The 19,614-nt window shown below is 37.1% G+C and overlaps 3 protein-coding genes across 4 annotated transcripts; 2 read left to right on the top strand and 1 right to left on the bottom strand.

The window, feature by feature from the left end:
* Positions 1–1,172: 1,172 nt before the first annotated feature.
* Positions 1,173–6,818, bottom strand: dnajb12a (DnaJ heat shock protein family (Hsp40) member B12a). 2 transcript variants are annotated; one of them, XM_051917773.1, is made up of 9 exons: positions 6,636–6,818; positions 6,050–6,221; positions 5,771–5,916; positions 5,492–5,668; positions 5,297–5,376; positions 5,059–5,168; positions 2,095–2,267; positions 1,834–1,968; positions 1,173–1,752 (listed from the first exon to the last, which is right to left on the bottom strand). In XM_051917773.1, the coding sequence occupies exons 1-8, from the start codon at positions 6,766–6,768 to the stop codon at positions 1,844–1,846; spliced, it is 1,116 nt and encodes a 371-aa protein (XP_051773733.1). In that variant the 5' UTR covers positions 6,769–6,818; the 3' UTR covers positions 1,173–1,752; positions 1,834–1,843. The 2 variants fall into 2 exon arrangements, with proteins under 2 accessions (XP_051773733.1, XP_051773734.1); XM_051917774.1 differs by having other exon boundaries at positions 1,173–1,748.
* Positions 6,819–7,294: 476 nt separating this feature from the next.
* trmt2b (tRNA methyltransferase 2 homolog B) lies at positions 7,295–9,322 on the top strand. Its single transcript, XM_051917041.1, has one exon. It carries the CDS (start codon positions 7,784–7,786, stop codon positions 9,230–9,232), a length of 1,449 nt encoding a protein of 482 aa, XP_051773001.1. The 5' UTR covers positions 7,295–7,783; the 3' UTR covers positions 9,233–9,322.
* A 2,968-nt stretch (positions 9,323–12,290) lies between these two features.
* scdb (stearoyl-CoA desaturase b) lies at positions 12,291–19,614 on the top strand. Its single transcript, XM_051917718.1, has 6 exons — positions 12,291–12,548; positions 12,752–12,959; positions 14,348–14,478; positions 14,820–15,025; positions 15,752–15,984; positions 17,773–19,614. Exons 1-6 carry the CDS (start codon positions 12,384–12,386, stop codon positions 17,970–17,972), a joined length of 1,143 nt encoding a protein of 380 aa, XP_051773678.1. The 5' UTR covers positions 12,291–12,383; the 3' UTR covers positions 17,973–19,614.

Below are 19,614 nucleotides of genomic sequence, written 5' to 3'. Positions count from 1 at the left end.
AAATCTTCTCTTAGCATCGATATGGATAAATGTATGCTGTGTGTGTTGTTGATCATACAGTAATAGCAACTCAGATGTTGAATGGGCTTATGACTGTGGGATGAGAAGTGAGAGTTAATAATCCTATTATGAAATGTCATCAACAATATAAATGTTTTTAACGCGCATGTTTGTTTTGTATGTTTTGTTGTGCGCAGAAAAGAGATGTTGATGAGGAAATAGCGTGATTTCTAGTAGCAAAGCTCATGACTGCCTCCTGGTGTGCAATTCCAACACTAACGTGTCGACTGCAGATCCCAATCGATAGGCTACTAACAAAAGTTTGGAGTTGGTACGAATGTTTTTTTTTTTTTAATTAATACTTTCCTTGTAGTTTCATTCAGCAGGACACATTAAAAGTGACAGTAAAGACTTGCATTGTTACAAAAACCTACTTCAAATAAATGCTTTTCTTTTGAACTATCAAATATTCTTTCTATCTATCAAATAATCTTGACAAAAACGTGTCATGGCTTCCATGAAAATAATTAGAACTGTTTTCAACATTGATAATGATAAGAAATGTTTCTTGAGCACCAAATCAGCATATTAGAACGATTTCTGAAGGATCATGTGACACTGAAAAACTCGGCGTTGTCATCACAGGAATAAATTACATTTTAAAATATAAACAGATATATGAAATTGTAATAATATTTCACATTACTGATTTTACTGTATTTTTGATCAAATAAATGCACCCTTGGTAAGCATAAGAGAATTTCTGAAACATTAAAAAAAAAAAAGTATATCTAAACAGACTTGGCTCTAAAGACTTATTATTGGAGTGTGGAAATTAAGCATAATTATATTTTATGTTACATTACATACATATACATACACAAAATCATAAAATGTTGCACTGAACTGAAAGAACGTTATATATATATATATATATAAAAGAAAATCTCCAAGGTAAATTAGAATTTCAGTGGCTAATTGGTCTAAGCACTAACTTCAAGCAGTGATGTTTTTCCTTCCTATATTACATATATGCAGAGACAGTATACAGTAAGACTGGAGCTGGCAAGGCACTTGATTATGCTTTAGAACCTTCAATCTACACTTTGCAAAACACACTGTTAAATGAATGTTTATACATTTTCTAAAAAATAAATTAAAATGGAAGAAAATAGTAGGACACCATTTAATAAATAATTAATTTTCCATTTGCATAAATCTCAAACATTCTTTTTTAAAAATCCAACAGGCAAAACATTTCATTAAATGCTGAACGACACCGACGTAATCATTTGACTTCCTGTGGTCAGATCAACAGATTTAAACACTACTAGAAATTTCAGAGTTGGCTCAGAAAGCCCAAATATGGGTGTTGAAAAAATGCTTTAAGAAAAAACGAGGTGTAAATAAAAAAAAAAAAAAAAAAAAAAGGAAAAGCAGTAAGCTAGCAGCATTGATTACCATTTAACAGCTGTTTACTTTCCTCTCTACCAGCAAATCATCTAATTTCTCATTCTTAATTCATTACATTTTTTAATCCATATTTAAAACTACTTCACAGATGTTAAGATCTTCCACGACTTGTAATTTTCCGCAAATTTTGAAGGAGAGATGAGAGTGAACCCCTGTGGCACCAGGATGGGCTATCTTTGCTTCTCTTGAACTGGTGCAATGCAATGTCCCATTTTAGCAAAGAGAACAGAACATTTCTGTACATGAAAATCTTCAAATGACGTCACAACAGGACACTACCTGAAACAAACACAAATGAGGTAAGAATGCACTAGATAAACAACATATACTTCAGAAAAGCAAAGTAAACCATCGACTCACTTTCTGCTACTCAGTGTCCATGTAACAGAACCTGTATATCTGAAAGTTTCGAGCAACTGGGTGTTGTCATTTTCTGCGCTCTTTGGTACAAGTCTGTGTCCCCAAAGTAACGTGCCCGATACAACAAGCCTTCCTCTGCAAATAAGAGCACAGATGTCTAGGTTTTCAGAATATTATACAAAATTACATTTGCATTACGTGGACATCTTTTACATAACATATAGATAGGCATTCTTAAGCAGCTTAATATGAATAACATACTTTGTTGTTTCTCCTTCCAGCAGTTGTTTCTTAGGTTTGATATGTAGTCCTCCTCCACACTTTGTTCAACATTCTTGAGATTCATCCCCGTATATTCTTCTGAGAAGTGGTCGCCAACATAGTAAGGCACCTTCAGAGTAGCAGTGTGTCGCCTGTTTGTGTGGCCCATGGATCTAAAGCAGGTGGAATGTACGATAACGTCAGAGATATTTATCACCCGCAAGACAATCATCATTCTTCAAAATAACAAAATGAACATGTTTTTGCTTTCACTTTAAACATTTTTTTGTAACATTGAGGTTTAAAGAATGAAAACAAACAATACATGGTAACTTAGCGTGACATCGAGCTCAAAATGCACAATGAGATAGAGAAAGAGCTTTTAACTTTAAAAAGTGCCTTAACTTTTAAAGTGCCCCTATTGTGCTATTTTAAAGGTTCCTAATTTTGTTTTGGGGGTCTCTTAGAATATGCATCCAAGGTCAAAAAACACTTCAATTTTCTCATAACATAGATGCACATCTAATTTTTCAAAGAGTCTGAAAAAGGTTCTCTCTAAATCCCTCCTCTCTGCAAGCCTACTTCGCTCTGATTGGTCAGATGGCACAGTCTGTTGTGATTGGTCTACCGCTTACAGCACATGTCGGAAACGTAGCGCCTATTACCATAACTGAATTTCAGTTCCAGAGGCTTTCCCAGAGCTTGATACACAGTGATATGAACGATGTCATCAGTTTTTCCGTATCAATTCCAGAGCGAATCCTCATCCTTTTGAGGTGCATAAAAAATGGATTTGCAGCGCTGAAAATAGCGTCTTCTTGACATGACAACATGAACCAAACTCATCCAGACCTCAGCTACAACTACAGTGTTTGAGGGCAAGTCAAAGTAGACGTTGTTCACCAGCAGCCAATGAACAGCATAGCCTGGCATTATGCAAATTTGTTACATCGTTACATATGTATGTGTAACAGAGGCAAGCTTGTAAAAGCTGTGCAAGTGAACCTCGCTCCCCTGATCTCAAGAAGTGCGCTAGAGACGGATGCTAGAGACGCTAGAGACTGTGGTCTTTAGTGTCCTTGTTAGCGCTTGCCTCCCATCCCATGCGGTTTGAATCCCGCTCAGAGCGGGTGGAGTAGGACCAGTAACATTTGGTGCCGTGACCCGGATGGGAGTGAGGTTTAGGGGGTGACACTAGAGACTGCTGCCTTTAAGGCTGATTTATACTTCTGTGTCGAGTGTACGCTGTAGCTACGGCGTAGGCTGTGTGTAGCACGCACGTCGACGCGGACAACGACGCAGAAGTATAAATGAAAACAGACACATAGCCTACGCCGCAGAGGCTCCAGCGTAGGTCCGACGCAGAAATATAAATCAGGCTTTAGTGTCCTTGTTAGCGTCTTCCTCCTATGCCGGAGACGCCAGTTTGAATCCTGCTCGGAGCGGGTCGAGTAGGACCGGTTACATTTGGTGCCTTGACCCAGATGTGAGTGAGGTTTAGGGGGGTGAGTGTAATGGAGGCAAGCTAGTAAAAACTGTGGGAGTAAACCTCACTCCCCTGATCTCAAGAGGCTTGCTAGCGACTGATGCTAGATACTGTGGTCTTTAGCATTGTTGCCAATTGCTTTCAGTTGAAAGTAGCTAAAACTGGTCACTAAATGTTGCTAGACGACGTCATAGTGGCGAGTCCAACGATCTGTATTAATATAAATATAGATCAGTGGGCAAGTCACGGAATCTAGATAATGTTTGTCCAAGAAGTTGCTAGATTTGTTGCTAGGCTTTTGAAAAAATGTCTCAAAAAGGAGCGGGGAAGTCACTAAATCTAGTGACAAAATCGCTAAATTGGCAGCACTGGTCTTTAGTGTCCTTGCTAATTGCCCACATCCCATCCCATGCGGTTCAAATCCCACTCAGAGCGGGTCAAGTAGGACCGGTTACGTTTGGTGCCATGACCCGGATGGGAGTGAAGCTAGAAACTGCAGCCTTTAGTGTCCTTGTTAGCATCTGCCTGCCATTCTGGAGACGCCGGTTCAAATCCTGCTCGGAGTGGGTCAAGTAGGACCGGCTAAATTTGGTGCCCTGACCCAGATGGGAGTGAGGTTTAGGGGGGTGAGTGTAATGGGAGGCAAGCTAGTAAAAGCTGTAGGAGTAAACCTCACTCCCCTGATCCAAGAGACGTTCTAGCGACTGACGCTAGAGACTGTGGTCTTCAGCGTCCTTGTAAGTGCCCGCCTCCCATACCATGCAGTTCGAGTCCCGCTCAGAGCGGGTCGAGTAGGACCGGTTACATTTGGTGCCGTGACCCGGATGGGAGTGAGGTTTAGGGAGTGACGCTAGAGACTGCAGCCTTTAGTGTCCTTGTTAGAGTCTGCCTCCCATGCCGGAGACGCCGGTTCGAATCCCACTCGGAGCGGGTTAAGTAGGACCGGTTTTGGTGCCCTGACCCGAATGGGAGTGATGTTTAGGGGGGTGAGTGAAACGAAGGAAAGCTAGTAAGAGCTATGCGAGTAAACCTCACTCCCCTGGCCTCAAGGCGTCGCTAGAGACTGCCGCTAGAGACTGCGGCCTTTAGCGTCGTTGTTAGTGCCTGCCTCCCATGCCAGGTAGAATCCTGCTCGGAGCGGGTCAAGTAGCACTAGTAACAGGAAGTGAGACTGGAATTGCTGACGACTCGTTTCAGTAGTTCAGAATCTAATTTTTCTTTTTACGAGAAAAAAATAAAACTATTTTTGATGTGCACTTTATGCTTTTAAACTTTGCAGACCTTTTACATTCACAAACAGCTATATTACATACTACATAAAAAGTAATATTCGAAAAAGCGTATTAGTGGCATTTTAAGCAAGTATGGTAACACATCAGCTTAAAATAGTGTATAATAATAATAATAATAATAATATACCAAGTACACCAGATCATATATTTAAGATAATGCACATTTTGGTCAATGTTTGGTCTTACGGTCTGTGGCTGAGGCTGTATGGAGGACTGGAAACCATCATCTGGCTGAGAGCTGATACTATGATCAAAATGAGTATGGGCATCAGCTGTACAAACAAGGCAAGGCCACCCTGGATAACAAAACTCATTTATTAAAATAAAACAGCTACATCGTGACACAATGAAAAAGCTGCTTTTAAATTCCAGCAGTCTGAATAATTCTTTTAAAAGCATAACAAGTTAGTTATCAGGCTCTTACTTCTCTCTGTTGTTCTCGTCGTTCGGGTCGCTGCTGATGGCCAAACCTCATCCTGCCATTGCTGTACACATGCACATTACCTAGAGACATAAACAGAAATGGCACAATGACACATTTGTGGATTTTGAATGTATTCGACCACAGCCACTAACATGTTGCATTTCTTAAACCACATTTCAAGGTCACATGACTCACTGGTTGGAAATCCACCTCCAAAGAACATATTGAAAAGGTCCTCAGGGGAAATATCAGCCTCGAAATTTCTATGATGTGTCCTATGCCTGTGAGTTGGGTGGGCTTTTTCTTCACCATAGACATCATACTGCCTTCTTTTTTCAGGGTTACTGAGAACTGCGTAAGCATTACCTATAGCTGTTGAAGACCAGGAAACAGAACAAATTAGAAGACCACATGCAAACTTTCTCCATACTGAGAAGAAACGCTGAACGCATGAGTTTAAGTCATGTATTATACCTTTAAATGCTTCAGTGGCACCGGGTGCGTGGTTTTTATCTGGATGAAACTTTAGAGCCAACTTTCGGTAGGCTTTTTTCAGATCCTCCTCAGAGGCTTCTTTACTGACTCCAAGAATCTCATAATAGTCCTTACACCTCTTAATTCTGCATCAAGAGAAAGACAGATCACAGTTAGGTTATGAAACCACTATGCACACATATAAATCAAAATCTTCATCACAGAAATAATGACCACAGCCTAGACTTTTAAGCAAGTAGTCTGAAGTAAATAACAGACCTTTTGACAGCATCCAGCTGCTCTGATGTGTATGGTTTGGCAGATTCTGTGGCACCATGTCCAGAGGAGTGATCTCCAGTGCTGTGGCTTCTGTTTCGTAAACCATCATGTTCTCCGTTGTTTTCTTCACTTGCAGAAGGTCCTCCATTCTGAGCAATAGACTCTAGTAAAGCTGAGACAAGAGCACTTGCATTTTAATAAGAAGCACTGATGTCTGTCTATCTATCTATCTATCCGTCTATCTATCCCCACTCTATTTATCTATCTATCTAGAAATGAAAACAATTAAGATTAAAATTTCGATTTACCTTATATTATGCAAGATTACATTACCTATTTATGTAAATAGTATATTGACATCCAACAGAAGTGATATATAACCATGAGCAATAAATATATGGTTCGTGTTTATATAACAACATACAATTTGATCATTTAAAAGCAGAAAATTCTGTTATTTCACAGTTATAAGAGATCGAGATCCCAGGGCCTTAATTACCGTCTAACTACAGGCTTCGGGTTTTCCGGTGGCCCTTTAACAGACCTCATACGATCTCCATTATACACTTATTTACATTACACGCACATCTCGCCTTGTCGGTGGGAAACAGTCTCTGTGCCTTCTCAAGGAACCGTCTGGCTTTGTCGGGCTCATTATCTCGCAGCGATGCGATCGCTATTTCGATGCAGCGTTCCGCTTCGTCCTTGTTTGATTCCATTGCGACGGCGGAACTGATGACTGATCTCTTTCCTGGCCCAAAAGACGCAACTTGATGACGTTTGCAACAACGTCAAGAGTTTTTCACTAGTGGATAGAACGTCCACTCTGTAAGCTAAGGTTTCCCATACTGTAAAATTACTTAACTTATAAATAATAATAATAATTATTATTATTATAAATTACTAGAGATACAATAAAAATTCTGCTATATATATTTTAAAACTTCAATAAAAAAAAACTTACAATAAAAACTTCTAAAATCTTTTCTTTATTTAACTAATAATAATAATAATAATAATAATAATAATAATGATAATAATAATAATAATAATGATGATAATAATAATAAATGTGGCAGATTCCTGAAGAAATACAAGAAATGTTTGGTGATTCAATTGGTAACGTTTAATCTACTTTCCTCTAGGCTACTTATCAATGTTTTACATTTTATTTGATTTATTGATTTATTGTTTTTATTTAATATATTTTAAAATCACGTTAATATATAATTCTTGATAAGTGATAAGTTTTACAATGCAAAATAAAGCTGTTGTTGACCTTTTCATTCTTTAATTAATTTTCTTTGATTTTTGTTTTTTATTTACCTTTGTTTTTTTATTTACGGTGTAGGTTGTCACAACAGAAATTTGCAATTAAACAGAATATAGTAGACTTTTAAGATCATAGTAACAGTAAAAAAATAAATAAATAAATAAATAAATGCAAAAATAATGAAACAGCAAAACAAAAGTAGTACTTCCGGAAAACGACTGTTGCGGTCTGAAAGCAGAGTGGGCGCACTAGTAAAGAGAGTAATGTCATCAGAGCGCCGTATCAAGTTGGCACATGGAAAAAAGGTAGAAGGAACAATATTTGTTTTACCAGACTGTTGACAGTTTACACGTGTATGTTGTGAGCCAGAATATATCTAGACTAGACACTGACGCGATGAACATCATAGTGTATTTGAGCATGTGACCCCACGGGTTAACAGAGGATACAAATCTGCACCAATGTCGCATGCATATGAAACAATGCGCTTACATTTAACCTGGCCATTGTTGAAACAAATCGTCACTGTACCAAAAACATGCTTCAGTTATTCAATAACCAGCCGTTGTGCTGTCAATACTGGCAGTAAGCCTGTGAAGAGAAGAAATGAAAGGAAACCCAAACTACCTGCTGACTGGCATACTCTTTCCTGGGAAGAAAGACTGGCTGACACTGTGACTCCTTTATGGAGAATGAGTTATGAGGAGCAGCTCCAGTGGAAACAAGAGCAGCAGCACAAGATCTTGCTTGAGATGACAAAGCAACTAGCTCAGGATTCAATGCACTCTTTTTCAAATGACTTAAGATTCCCACTCCTTCCCATAGTAGCCTCACCAGTGAGCGATGGATACCGCAATAAATCAACCTTCTCTGTCAACAAAGGTGTAGACGGTAATCCAAAAACTGTTGGATTTTATATCGGAAATGGAAAAACGGGTAACATAGTCTGTGTCCATGGTGACCATCTCCTGAACATGCCTTCAAAGCACAGCATGGTTGCAAGGTACTATGAAGATTTTATACGCCTCTCACCACTCAGACCATGCATTTTGTTTCATGATGGTGGTCACTGGAGAGAAATCACGATACGAACAAATTCTGCCGGTCACACCATGGCCATAGTCTACTTCCATCCTCAAAACCTAAGGCCTGAGGAGATTGGCATCCATAAAGCTGCTCTGGTTGAGTACTTCTCACAAGGTCCTGGAGCAGTTTGTCAGCTGGATTCTCTTTATTTCCAGGAGAGCACAATGACCCGTTGCAGTAATGAACAATCCCCCTATCAGCTTCTGTACGGACAGCCCCATATCTTTGAGGAGGTGCTTGGCTTCAAGTTCCGCATTTCTGCTGATTCTTTCTTCCAGGTGAATCGGGGAGCAGCGGAGGCTTTGTACAAAACTGTTGCGGAGCTGAATCGGGCTTGTGTTGGGGGCACCCTTCTGGACGTCTGCTGTGGTACTGGAGCCATTGGCATTTCGTTATCCCCACAGATGGAGAGAGTCATTGGCATAGAGCTCATTGAGCAGGCAGTCGAGGACGCCAAGTGTAATGCAGCACTAAACAGAGTTCATAACTGTGAATTTCTCTCAGGCAAAGCAGAAGTTGTTCTGCCAGATATGATGCCCACTTTGAAATGTGATGGCGGGCTGACAGCCGTTGTGAATCCGTCCAGGGCTGGCCTACATTATCGAGTTGTCCGAGCTTTGAGGAATCACTCAGCCATAAGAAGGCTTGTCTATATATCATGCAAACCTGATGGGGAGGCAATGAGGAACTTTAGAGAGCTCTGCTGTGGTTCAGGTTTTAAGAGGAAAATCACTGGAGAAGCCTTCACACCAACTGTGGCTGTACCTGTGGACCTGTTTCCACACACTCCTCACTGTGAACTAGTTCTGGTTTTTGAGCGATAGTGGTTGTTTTTGAAAAAGTGGCTGTTTTGGAATTCATTCCAGTGAATGTCTATTTATCTATGCCATTAAATGTCTATGCAAAATTTTCAATGCAGTTACTCTTAATTACAGTTTATATATATTTATATTTATGACGAGAACTCAACAAGTTTACTAAAACTTTAAATTTAAAATGAAAATGGAAAAAATAAAAACTACATCAATATATTAATAAAAACTATAATATCTATCTATCTATATATACAGTGTATATATATATATATATATATATATATATATATATATATATATATATATATAAATATATGTATGTTAAGCCCAAAATTATTCATACCCTTGGTAAATATGAACAAAGAAGGTTGTGAAAACAACAAAAGGTTGTGATCTTTTTTTCATTTTTTCATTTTCATTGGAGAATAAGAATTTTAAATGGGGGAGAAATTTCATTATGAAATACATGTTTTTCTCTAATACGCATTGCTCACAATTAATCATACCCTTTTATTCAGTACTTTTTGCAAACTCCTTTTCCCAAGATAACAGCTCATAGTCTTCTTTTATTTTGCCTGACATGTTTGGAGAACACCTGAGAAGAGATCAGAGACCATTCCTCCATACAGAATCTCTCCAGATCCTTCAGATTCCCAGCTCCATATTTGGTGCTTCTCCTCTTCAGGTCACCCCACTCATTTTCTATTGGGGACTGGGACGGCCATGGCAGAAGCTTCATTTTGTGATTTGATTTTGATGTTTGTTTTTGTATCATTGTCCTGTTGAAAGATCCAACCATGACTACTTTTTATCCCTGTGTGCACAAAACCCATCTTAAGTGTTTGCTGCCAAAAAGCTCTTTTTTTTTCATCTGACCAGAATGTTTGAAAAGTAACTGACACTACTGGAACTTTAAATGGGTTCTATGGTCAGATGAAACAAACAAACAAAAAAAAGAGCTTTTTTGGCAGCGAACACTTAAGATGGGTTTGGTGCACACAGGGATAAAAAAGTACCCCATGTGTACAATGAAATATACTGCTGGATCTTTAATGTTGTGGGCCTATTTTTCTGCTGGAGGTCCTGGACATCTTGTTCAGATACACGGTATCATGGATTCTATCAAATACCAACAGATAAAAAATCTAAACCTGACCGCCTCTGCTAGAAATCTTATAATGGGCCGTGGTTGGATCATCCATCAGGATAATGATACAAAAGCAAACATCAAAATCAACACCAAAATGGGTCACTGAGAACAAAATTAAGCTTCTGCCATGGCTGCCCCAGTTTCCTGACCTGAACCCTATAGAAAATGAGTGGGGTGAACTGAAGAGAAGAAGCACCAACATGGACTTGGGAATCTGAAGGATCTGGAGAGATTCTGCATGAAGGAATGGTCTCTGATCTCTTCTCAGGTGTTCTCCAATCCCACCAGGCATTATAGGAGAAAACTCAGAGCTGTTGTCTTGGCAAAAGGAGGTTGCAAATAGTATTGAGTACAAGGGTATGATTAATTGTGAGCAATGTGTATTAGAGAAAAACATGTATTCCATAATGAGATTTCCTCCCATTTAAAATTATTATTCTCCAATGAAAGGTTAAATTTGTATAAACTTTTAAAATAAAAGATAAAAAAGAATTAACAATGTAGATTTATTTTCACAGCCTTCTTTGATCACATTAACCAAGGGTATGAATGATTTTTGGCTTAACTGTATATACAGTGTATATATATTTGTTTAATACTAGCAGACCCCTTACATTATCACTAGGGGGTACTATTGCATCATCCCTCCATCTTGTGTAGCACTACATAAATGTAAATGTAAAGACAAGCCTGTATATTTATTTATACTTACAGGATTTGTGAAGTCTGATGGTAAGTATGATCAAGTTGGTTGTGACAAATAGCACACATTCCTTAAGCATTAACAGACAGTTCACATTTGAAAATATCTACAGTGCACCACAGAATAAACATATCATGACTAGCACAAATGTGCTGCATTACCATTTTCATGTGCCATGCTTTGACATAGAACCACAGTCGCTGACTTCAGTATGGCACAGTTATGTGTGACTGAGAAAGGCTGATGATTTGGATGAAGAATGCTTACAGTGAATCACCTACTGAATTAGACAAAAACTATAGTAAGTGCACTGATCGAGCAAACATTATGTAAATGGTTGACTTTTTGACCAGTCACTGGGTGGCTGAGCCGTTTTGTGCAGTTAATATGAGTGCAAAATACAATCCCATTCAATTATGGTAATGTGCTCAGCAGTAGCCTACATTTTAAAATTGGAGATGAGTTCTGCTTATGGGAGATTATAGTAGCCCCTTTCCCACTGCATGAACTGATGCCTGTTTGAGGAACTGTCATTTTAGCACATAAGGATCCATAGTTCCTCTTTTGAGGTAATCTTAGCTGTTTTAGCACACGAGTAGCTCTTCCTTAGAGGAACGACATGTCAGAAAATAGCTTGTGTTCACCAGTAGGCCTAGGACTGAATTAGTAACAATATCTTATTCTTGTTGAATATTTAAAGGTTTGCATTTGAATCACATTTAAATACAAACTTATTTGTATTTTAGCATGGTAAGGTTCACTGTACACTCTTAAAAATAAAAGTTCCAAAAGGAGGTTTTCACAATGCAATAGAAGAACCATTTCGGGTTCCCCAGAGAACCCAAAAAAGAACAGTTTTTTTCTTAGTGTGAAGAACATTTTAATAATCTAAAGAGACTTTTTCCAAAATAAAGTGCCATGGATAAAGTGCCAGTTCTCAATGCCAATAAAAAACCTTTCAGTCACCACATTACAGATATATTATCATATATGCAGAAAGTATTACATTGAAACTGTATTCATTCATATTAGAAATGCTAACTCAACAAATGCCCATAACATAGTCTATTTTTATGTGTCTGGTAATAAAAACATTGTTTTTGCAAAATAGCCCGATTTAGGAAACACGTATGTGCTAGAAAGGCAAAAACCCTGCATTTCCTAATTTACTCATGGGCATTAAAAGGCACAAGCTTTGTTGCGACCTGATCTGTATCACACAGTGAGAGTAAACGGCTGAAGTGTTGGCTATCAAAAAACAGCCTTCATGGCGTCCACAACATGAGCATCAGATAACCGGGCAACCAATGAAACTGGTAGGACAGGATGGCATCCTTTCAGCCTCGCCCAATTGCATCATTTTAAACGAATTCAGTCGCTTAGACACGCAAAAAATTATTCACTCGACGGGAGAACCTTCCTGCTCTCATCAATCAAATTGCGAAAATTCTTTATGGTTGCACTCGAACAAGGTAAGCGCGTAGCAGTTGCGAGAATGCGCGTTTATTTCAGCGCGTGCCTTTTTTTGTGACAGAAGTCACACCCATTTTGTGCAGAATTTTCATTGTATGCGTGGTTCAAGGGCTTTGTCTTTTAATATAATAATAATTGAAATGGCAGATGGCTCTTCTTTGCCGACGGTCATGAAAATATAATCGAGTCGTTCTCTTTACAGGAGACTAAAACGAGAATGAAAGCAATGGCCGAAACGACGACGACGACGACAGATGATGTTTATGATGATGCTTACGAGGAGAAACAGGGCCCAAAACCTCCAATTCAAATCGTATGGAGAAACGTTATATTAATGTCCCTTCTGCACCTAGGAGCTCTTTATGGACTGACGATTCTTCCATCTGTCTCTATCTTAACGCTCACATGGAGTGAGTATGTTGCGCTTATTGTGAACTGACTGTATTTTTTTTTTAGGTTTGTATAATAGCAACCTGTGTTTATTGCGTTTCTGTTTTTATGGCCTAATGGTAATGTATAGAGAGACTGGGGAATGTTATAATGTCTGTAACTCCGTGTTTTATGCATCTCAGGCCTAATTATAATATTCCTGTCTTTGTTTGCTAAAAAAAAAAATCTACTATTTATCTCTAAATTCTTTAAACTAATGTAAAGTTATTGCTATTTTTACGACCTACAGCCTACTAGGGTGATTTGTAGCCCTACCAAATATGGATATTTTAAATTGTGTGCATTAATTTGTTGTGATAATATGAATACTAATATAAGTAGGCCTACTTTATATTACCATCACCACCCCCACCATAACCCTCATTAAAACATACAGTAAATATTTAATTCAAAACTGTGAATAAAATTGGAAACAAATTTAGAAATAAACCATAAAAAAGCATGAAAATGTTGGTTATTTTCACAGTGTTCAGTGAAAGTCTATTTTGCGCAATCTGCATACAGTAGAAGTGCATTGGAAATATATTGGTGTGGATTTTATGTCAAATTAAATAGGAAAATCTGCTGATTTGGATGATCTCAGTTCTGTCATTTAACATCTATGATCACAAATCAAATGATAAATCAGACATGAAATCTCACTTTCATAGCTCAGAATAGTCCTGTAAATCTTTTATATTTTTATACATCCTTACAATGTCTGCTGTCACCTTAGGAGGCTGGTGGTCATGTATGATAGTGATTTAACCCCTATAGCTCATGCATAATTGGTTAAAATGAAAAAACACTCCCTGGTTTCCCTTTCTTTTTGTGCTAAGCAGATGAATTTCTTCTGATACAGGTTTAAAGTTGTGATCATTATTCTCAGATATTATCATTGATGTGTCATTTTCCATATGTCAAATATGTCAGGCCAATTTTTCTCAGCTAAATTTATTATGTAGAACAATGTTAAAAATATTTTGTAAGTGTGCGTGAGTGATAGCGAGACAGTCCCGTGAATAACTTGAAATCCTACCAAAATATAAACTGGGCTGCACTGTTGTGTACATTTTTGGCATCACAGCACCGCATATTATTGCACCCAGTCGAACAAAGAACAATTGCTGTTGAAATAGGCTCTCCATTGTAAATTGAGCAGGGTCATAACAGTGTGCCCTTCTTCACAGTCTGTGGCCTGTTATCCCACATCCCTAGCAGCCTGGTCTGACAACACACAGCGAGACATTCTGTCCTCTCATAGAACGAATCAAGGGTGCACACACCGTTACACACTATAGAAGCTGTGTGTAGTTCAGGCTAATTTGTTTTTAAACATTCTGTTCTGTTTTCTCTCCTAATGTGACAGCGGGAGTGTGTTTCATGGTAAGTGCTCTTGGAATAACCGCCGGCGCCCATCGCCTTTGGAGCCACAGGTCCTACAAAGCCTCATTGCCATTACGAATCTTCCTAGCGGTTGCAAACTCTATGGCTTTTCAGGTAAAACATTTTTAAGTGGATGAAACAATTTTCCATATTAAATAATGCAATGTGAATGCAGCTCAGATGGACGTGGTAGGGCGTAGTGGTTAAAGATCTGGGCTAATAGGTTCAAAACCCACAAGAGCCAAATGATCACCATTGTGCCCTTTGAGCAAAGCAATTAACCCCAGGGCGTTCACCTTATTACAGGGAGATTGTCCCTGTAATAAGTGTACTGTAATTCACTTTGGTTAAAAGCATCTGCCAAATGATTACTTATACTTGCTGAGTAGGTTTGTTATTCTTTTTGCAGCTTTCATTCACTTTTGCTCCACTGATGTGTATATATATCCTTTTAGAATGATATCTATGAGTGGGCCAGAGATCATCGTGTCCACCATAAGTTTTCCGAGACTGATGCGGACCCACACAATGCCCGCAGAGGATTCTTCTTTGCTCACATTGGCTGGTTGCTGGTCCGCAAACACCCAGAAGTTATTGAGAAAGGACGCAAGCTGGAGCTCACTGACCTTAAAGCAGATGGGGTTGTAATGTTTCAGAGGAGGTCAGTAAGAAAATATGACAGTTCAGATTTAGTTTTATAAATCTTCTCACCTACACTAAAGTTCAAAAGTTTGGGGTCAGTAAGATACATTACTTTTGTGTTGACATATTATCACTGAAAAAAGTACAAATACATTCTTCATAAAATGTTTTTCTCTTTATAATAACATAAAATGTATTGTTGCTTTATATTGGCCATTAAAAAATCTTCTGTTTTGATTTAAATATTTGGATAAACTCAAAACTGATTCAGTTGATCAACAATATATCTGATACAATAGCGCTGAATAATTTAAACAGTATTTACTGTGAATGTACAAGACAGGAAAAACTTTGATCCAGGTTTTGTCAGTTCTTATGAGCTAAAACATTTTTCACATTTTTTAGTTAAAATATTCATTACACCTCTGTGACCCTGTCATTAGGAGCGCCCATCTGAACCAAGCCCCATATTTGGCTCTAGGTATAATTACAATCCCTTCCCATGACTTTGAATGACGTCCAACAAAAGTGCTGAGCTTTTTGATAAGGGTTTAAAAATGTGTTCTTTCATAGAATTGCAGGATCAGATAATGGGAGAACAGCTGGTTAGTCAGCATTTCAAAGTGCGTGTTGTTGTCCAGCTGAAGTTTAACAGATGTTGTTAATTCAGATAATCTGTGACATACAATAGAAGTACAGCAATCGGAATGTTTGTTTTGAATATCTTACATTTCTCTGTCCCTAGGCATTACAAGTTATCTGTGGTGGTGATGTGCTTTCTTATCCCCATGTTTGTACCTTGGTACTTTTGGGAAGAGAGTCTCTTGATCGGTTACTTTGTCCCTTGCCTGTTGAGATACACTGTGGTCCTTAATGCGACCTGGCTGGTCAACAGTGCAGCTCACATGTGGGGAATGAGGCCCTATGACATCAACATCAATCCCAGGGAGAACAAGTTTGTTGCCTTTAGTGCCATTGGTAAGAACAATGTCTTTTTTTCTTTTCCAGTTTAATATTTATTTATTCATAATTTAATAATTAATAACTATAAAATTATTAATTTTTTTTAAATCATCTTTTTTGCACATTTATTTATTGATATATATATATATATATATATATATTTATATTAGGGCTGTCGATTTAATGTGTTAATTAGATTAATTAGTTACAGTGAAAAATAACGTGTTAAAATTATTAACGCAATTAATGCACCCACCCCGCCCCTGACCTATGTAGGTCATCTGACATTTCATACAGTTGATGGATGACGAATATGAAGCAGGGCAGCAACTCACTGCGTGATGGAGCCTATAGAATGCAGTTAGAATGATCTTAAAATTCAAGATATCTGGGCAAAAATGCCCCTGTATGAGTTGTCCTCTCATATTTATGTCATATGATATAGTAAGCTATATCACACCAGTAACCAGTGCAATATCACACGAGTGCTGTTTTTGTCCCGAATAGCACACGTGCAAATGTGATATTGATTTTATACAACAGTTCAATAAATCAGAAGTTAATATTGTGTTATATTTTAGACATAATATTGTCTGCTTTTGCTCAGTTTTGCCAATGAAAATATTACCTATAAAGCCAGAGCGTCTCAGAGAAACACACAGCGGTTTCGTTTCATTTCTGAATGAATCTGCATTTTGAGCGAATCAATCAGGTGAATCAATGATTCAATGGCCCATTGATAAAGAGTGCCATTTACTTCATTCCAGAATGAATCAGCTTTTTGAATGAAAATTATTAAGTATTTCCATATTAATAATAATAATTAAAAAAAAAAACATTAAAAAGTTTACCCGAAAATGAAAATTCTGTCATCATTTACTCACCCTCATGTTGAATCAAATCAAATATTTCTTTCTAAAGCAACTTTTTGTAATGTCTCTTTGATGATCTTTTGGGGATAATTTCTCAGCTAAATTTGATGTGCGATTAAATTGCGATAAATTAGATTGATTAATCGCCACATCGTGTAATTAATTAGTTTAAAAAAATGTAATCGCTTGACAGCACTTGAATGCACAAGTAAACCAAAAAAAGAAATATTATGTACCATTCAGAAGTTTGGGGTCAGTAATATCTCTTTTAAAGAAGTCTCTTAAGCTCACCAAGGCTGCTTTAATTTAATCAAAATTACAGTAAAAGCTGTAATATTGTGAAATTTTGCAATTTAAAACAATTGTTTTCTATTTGAATATATTTTTAAATGTAATTTATTCCTGTGATGGTAAAGCTGATTTTTCAGCAGCCATTACTCTAGTCTTCAGTGTCACATGATCAGTGTTGGGGAAAGTTACTTAAAAGTAATGTGTTACAATATTGCGTTACTCCCTAAAAAGTAACTAATTGTGTTACTTAGTTACTTTTTATGGAAAGTAATGCGTTACTTTTGCGTTACTTTTTCTCACCTGGGCTGGACTTGCTTGTTTGTTTGTTAATTAAAAGTACTTTACTCATTACTTTAAAAAAGTAATCTAATTATGTAACTCAAGTTACTTGTAATGCATTACCCCCAACACTGCACATGATCCTTCAGAAATCATTCCAGTATGCTGATTTGATGCTCAGAAAGCATTTCTTATTATTATCAATGTTAAAAACAGTTGTGCTGCTTAATATTTTTGTGGAAACCGTGATACATTTTTTCAGGATTCTTGATGAATAGAAAGAAGGGGCATTTATTTGAAATAAACTTATATGTACTGATTGGAATATATATACATTTTTATATATGCAATTTAATTTCAGGTGAAGGATTTCACAACTATCATCACACATTCCCCCATGATTATGCTACAAGTGAGTTTGGCAGTCGGCTGAATGTGACCAAAGTGTTTATCGATCTCATGTGCTTCTTTGGACTGGCCAAGGATTGCAGGAGGGTAACTCGTGAGACCATCTTGGCCCGTGTTCAACGCACCGGTGATGGAAGCCACAAAAGTGGTTGATTTGATCAGTACATACCAGAAACAAACAAACAAACAACAACAACAACAAAAAAAAGTTATAAGCCAACATATACAAAAGCATTTCTTAGTGTGCAATGAAGATTGATCTATATACACTCTCATATGAAATAAGAATTTCTAGAGTGTGTTGGACTAATATGTGTTCTTAAGAATTCTTTCCTTTTCATGACTGTGGGGGATTATTTTCAGAGATGGTAAAGGCAATAGATTGGGAGGATAATTATGTCTCAGTCTGCCTCAAGAGGCAAGAGATGGTACTTCACTAGTTAAACAACCATGTGCCTCATTACAGCCCTCTGTCATGAATAGTTTTCTCTGGCTAAGCACTTACGGTTCTGATTAAAAAAAAATTATCATTCCAGAGCTGTAAAATGCAATGCAAGCTGTAAAATTAAGATGACATGCCATTAATATACTGGCACTACGTTTTCTTAGGTGATAAAATCTGATTTCCATTTGAAACTGAAATGACTTTAATGATCACTGAAAGATTAATTTACAGTTCAGTATATGTAGTCAAATATATGACTGTGCCACAGAAAAGTCTATGGGAAAATTGTTCTCGATTCATTTAAAATTGATGATTGCGATTAGTTCTGTTTAGAGTAATTTTGTTAGTACTGACAGTAGACCTATACATGGAAATACATCTTCTGTCATTACTGATCATAATTTTTCACATTATTATCTGTCATTATCATTATTATTATTTAAATAAATTATTCTACATGCCAATGCAAATGTCAGATCGGTGGTGCTTATAATGAGGAATTTCCTCAAGTGAAATGAGCAATTCATCAGAAATTTGTATTTCATTTTCCATATTGCATAACTCTTTATCTGGTTTCCTTGGACAATTGTGGTGCTGTAAAAGATTACCTGTGGTGCCCAGGTATATGGTGACCTCTTTTCTAATTAAATACATCGAAGCATCAAATGACTATTTCAAGTATTTTGAAAAATATTTAACCAAAATTTTTTTTTGAAAGAAATGTATCTGTTGGTGTAAATGTATTAAGGTGTACATTTATTCTAGCAGATTTATTACAGGACATTTATTTGTCCTTGTTACATAATCCAAGGATTGGAATATTTAATTGTCTTCATCAGATAATATAATTGCCCTTTGCCTTATAGAATAGGGAGATTTTGGGTTAGACTCAAAATTGAAAATGCAAAAATGATGTATAGCATCAGAAGAATTGTTATAAACTTATGAAGTTTTAAATCAGATGTATAATTCGGGATGGGCTCTTTTGTGACGAATGAATGACAACTTGTAGCTCCCTACAAATATTCCTTCTCACAAATGTTTGATAGGTTGTTAGTAGTATGCATTTCTCCAAATACAAGAAAAATATTCTTACCAAATACTATATATTTAAAACATACACCCATGTTTAGGACAAATTGACACTATGTTTTACAGCTTAATTATTTATACAGTGTTGACCTTTGATGTCTGGGAGCCTTAATGGGCACATTTTCAAGGAATGTTGTTTCATGTACCATAAACCAAACTTTCTATAAGTGGGAGAGTTTTGCGAGTTGTACCGTGAGTTTTGTTATGAATCAATATTAATCTTTTCTTAATTGAATAAAATGTGTGTATATCTGAAAA

This window comes from Ctenopharyngodon idella, chromosome 13 (assembly GCF_019924925.1).
Source record: "Ctenopharyngodon idella isolate HZGC_01 chromosome 13, HZGC01, whole genome shotgun sequence".
Lineage (NCBI taxonomy): Eukaryota > Metazoa > Chordata > Actinopteri > Cypriniformes > Xenocyprididae > Ctenopharyngodon > Ctenopharyngodon idella.
This window is presented reverse-complemented; position numbering and strand designations above follow the sequence as displayed.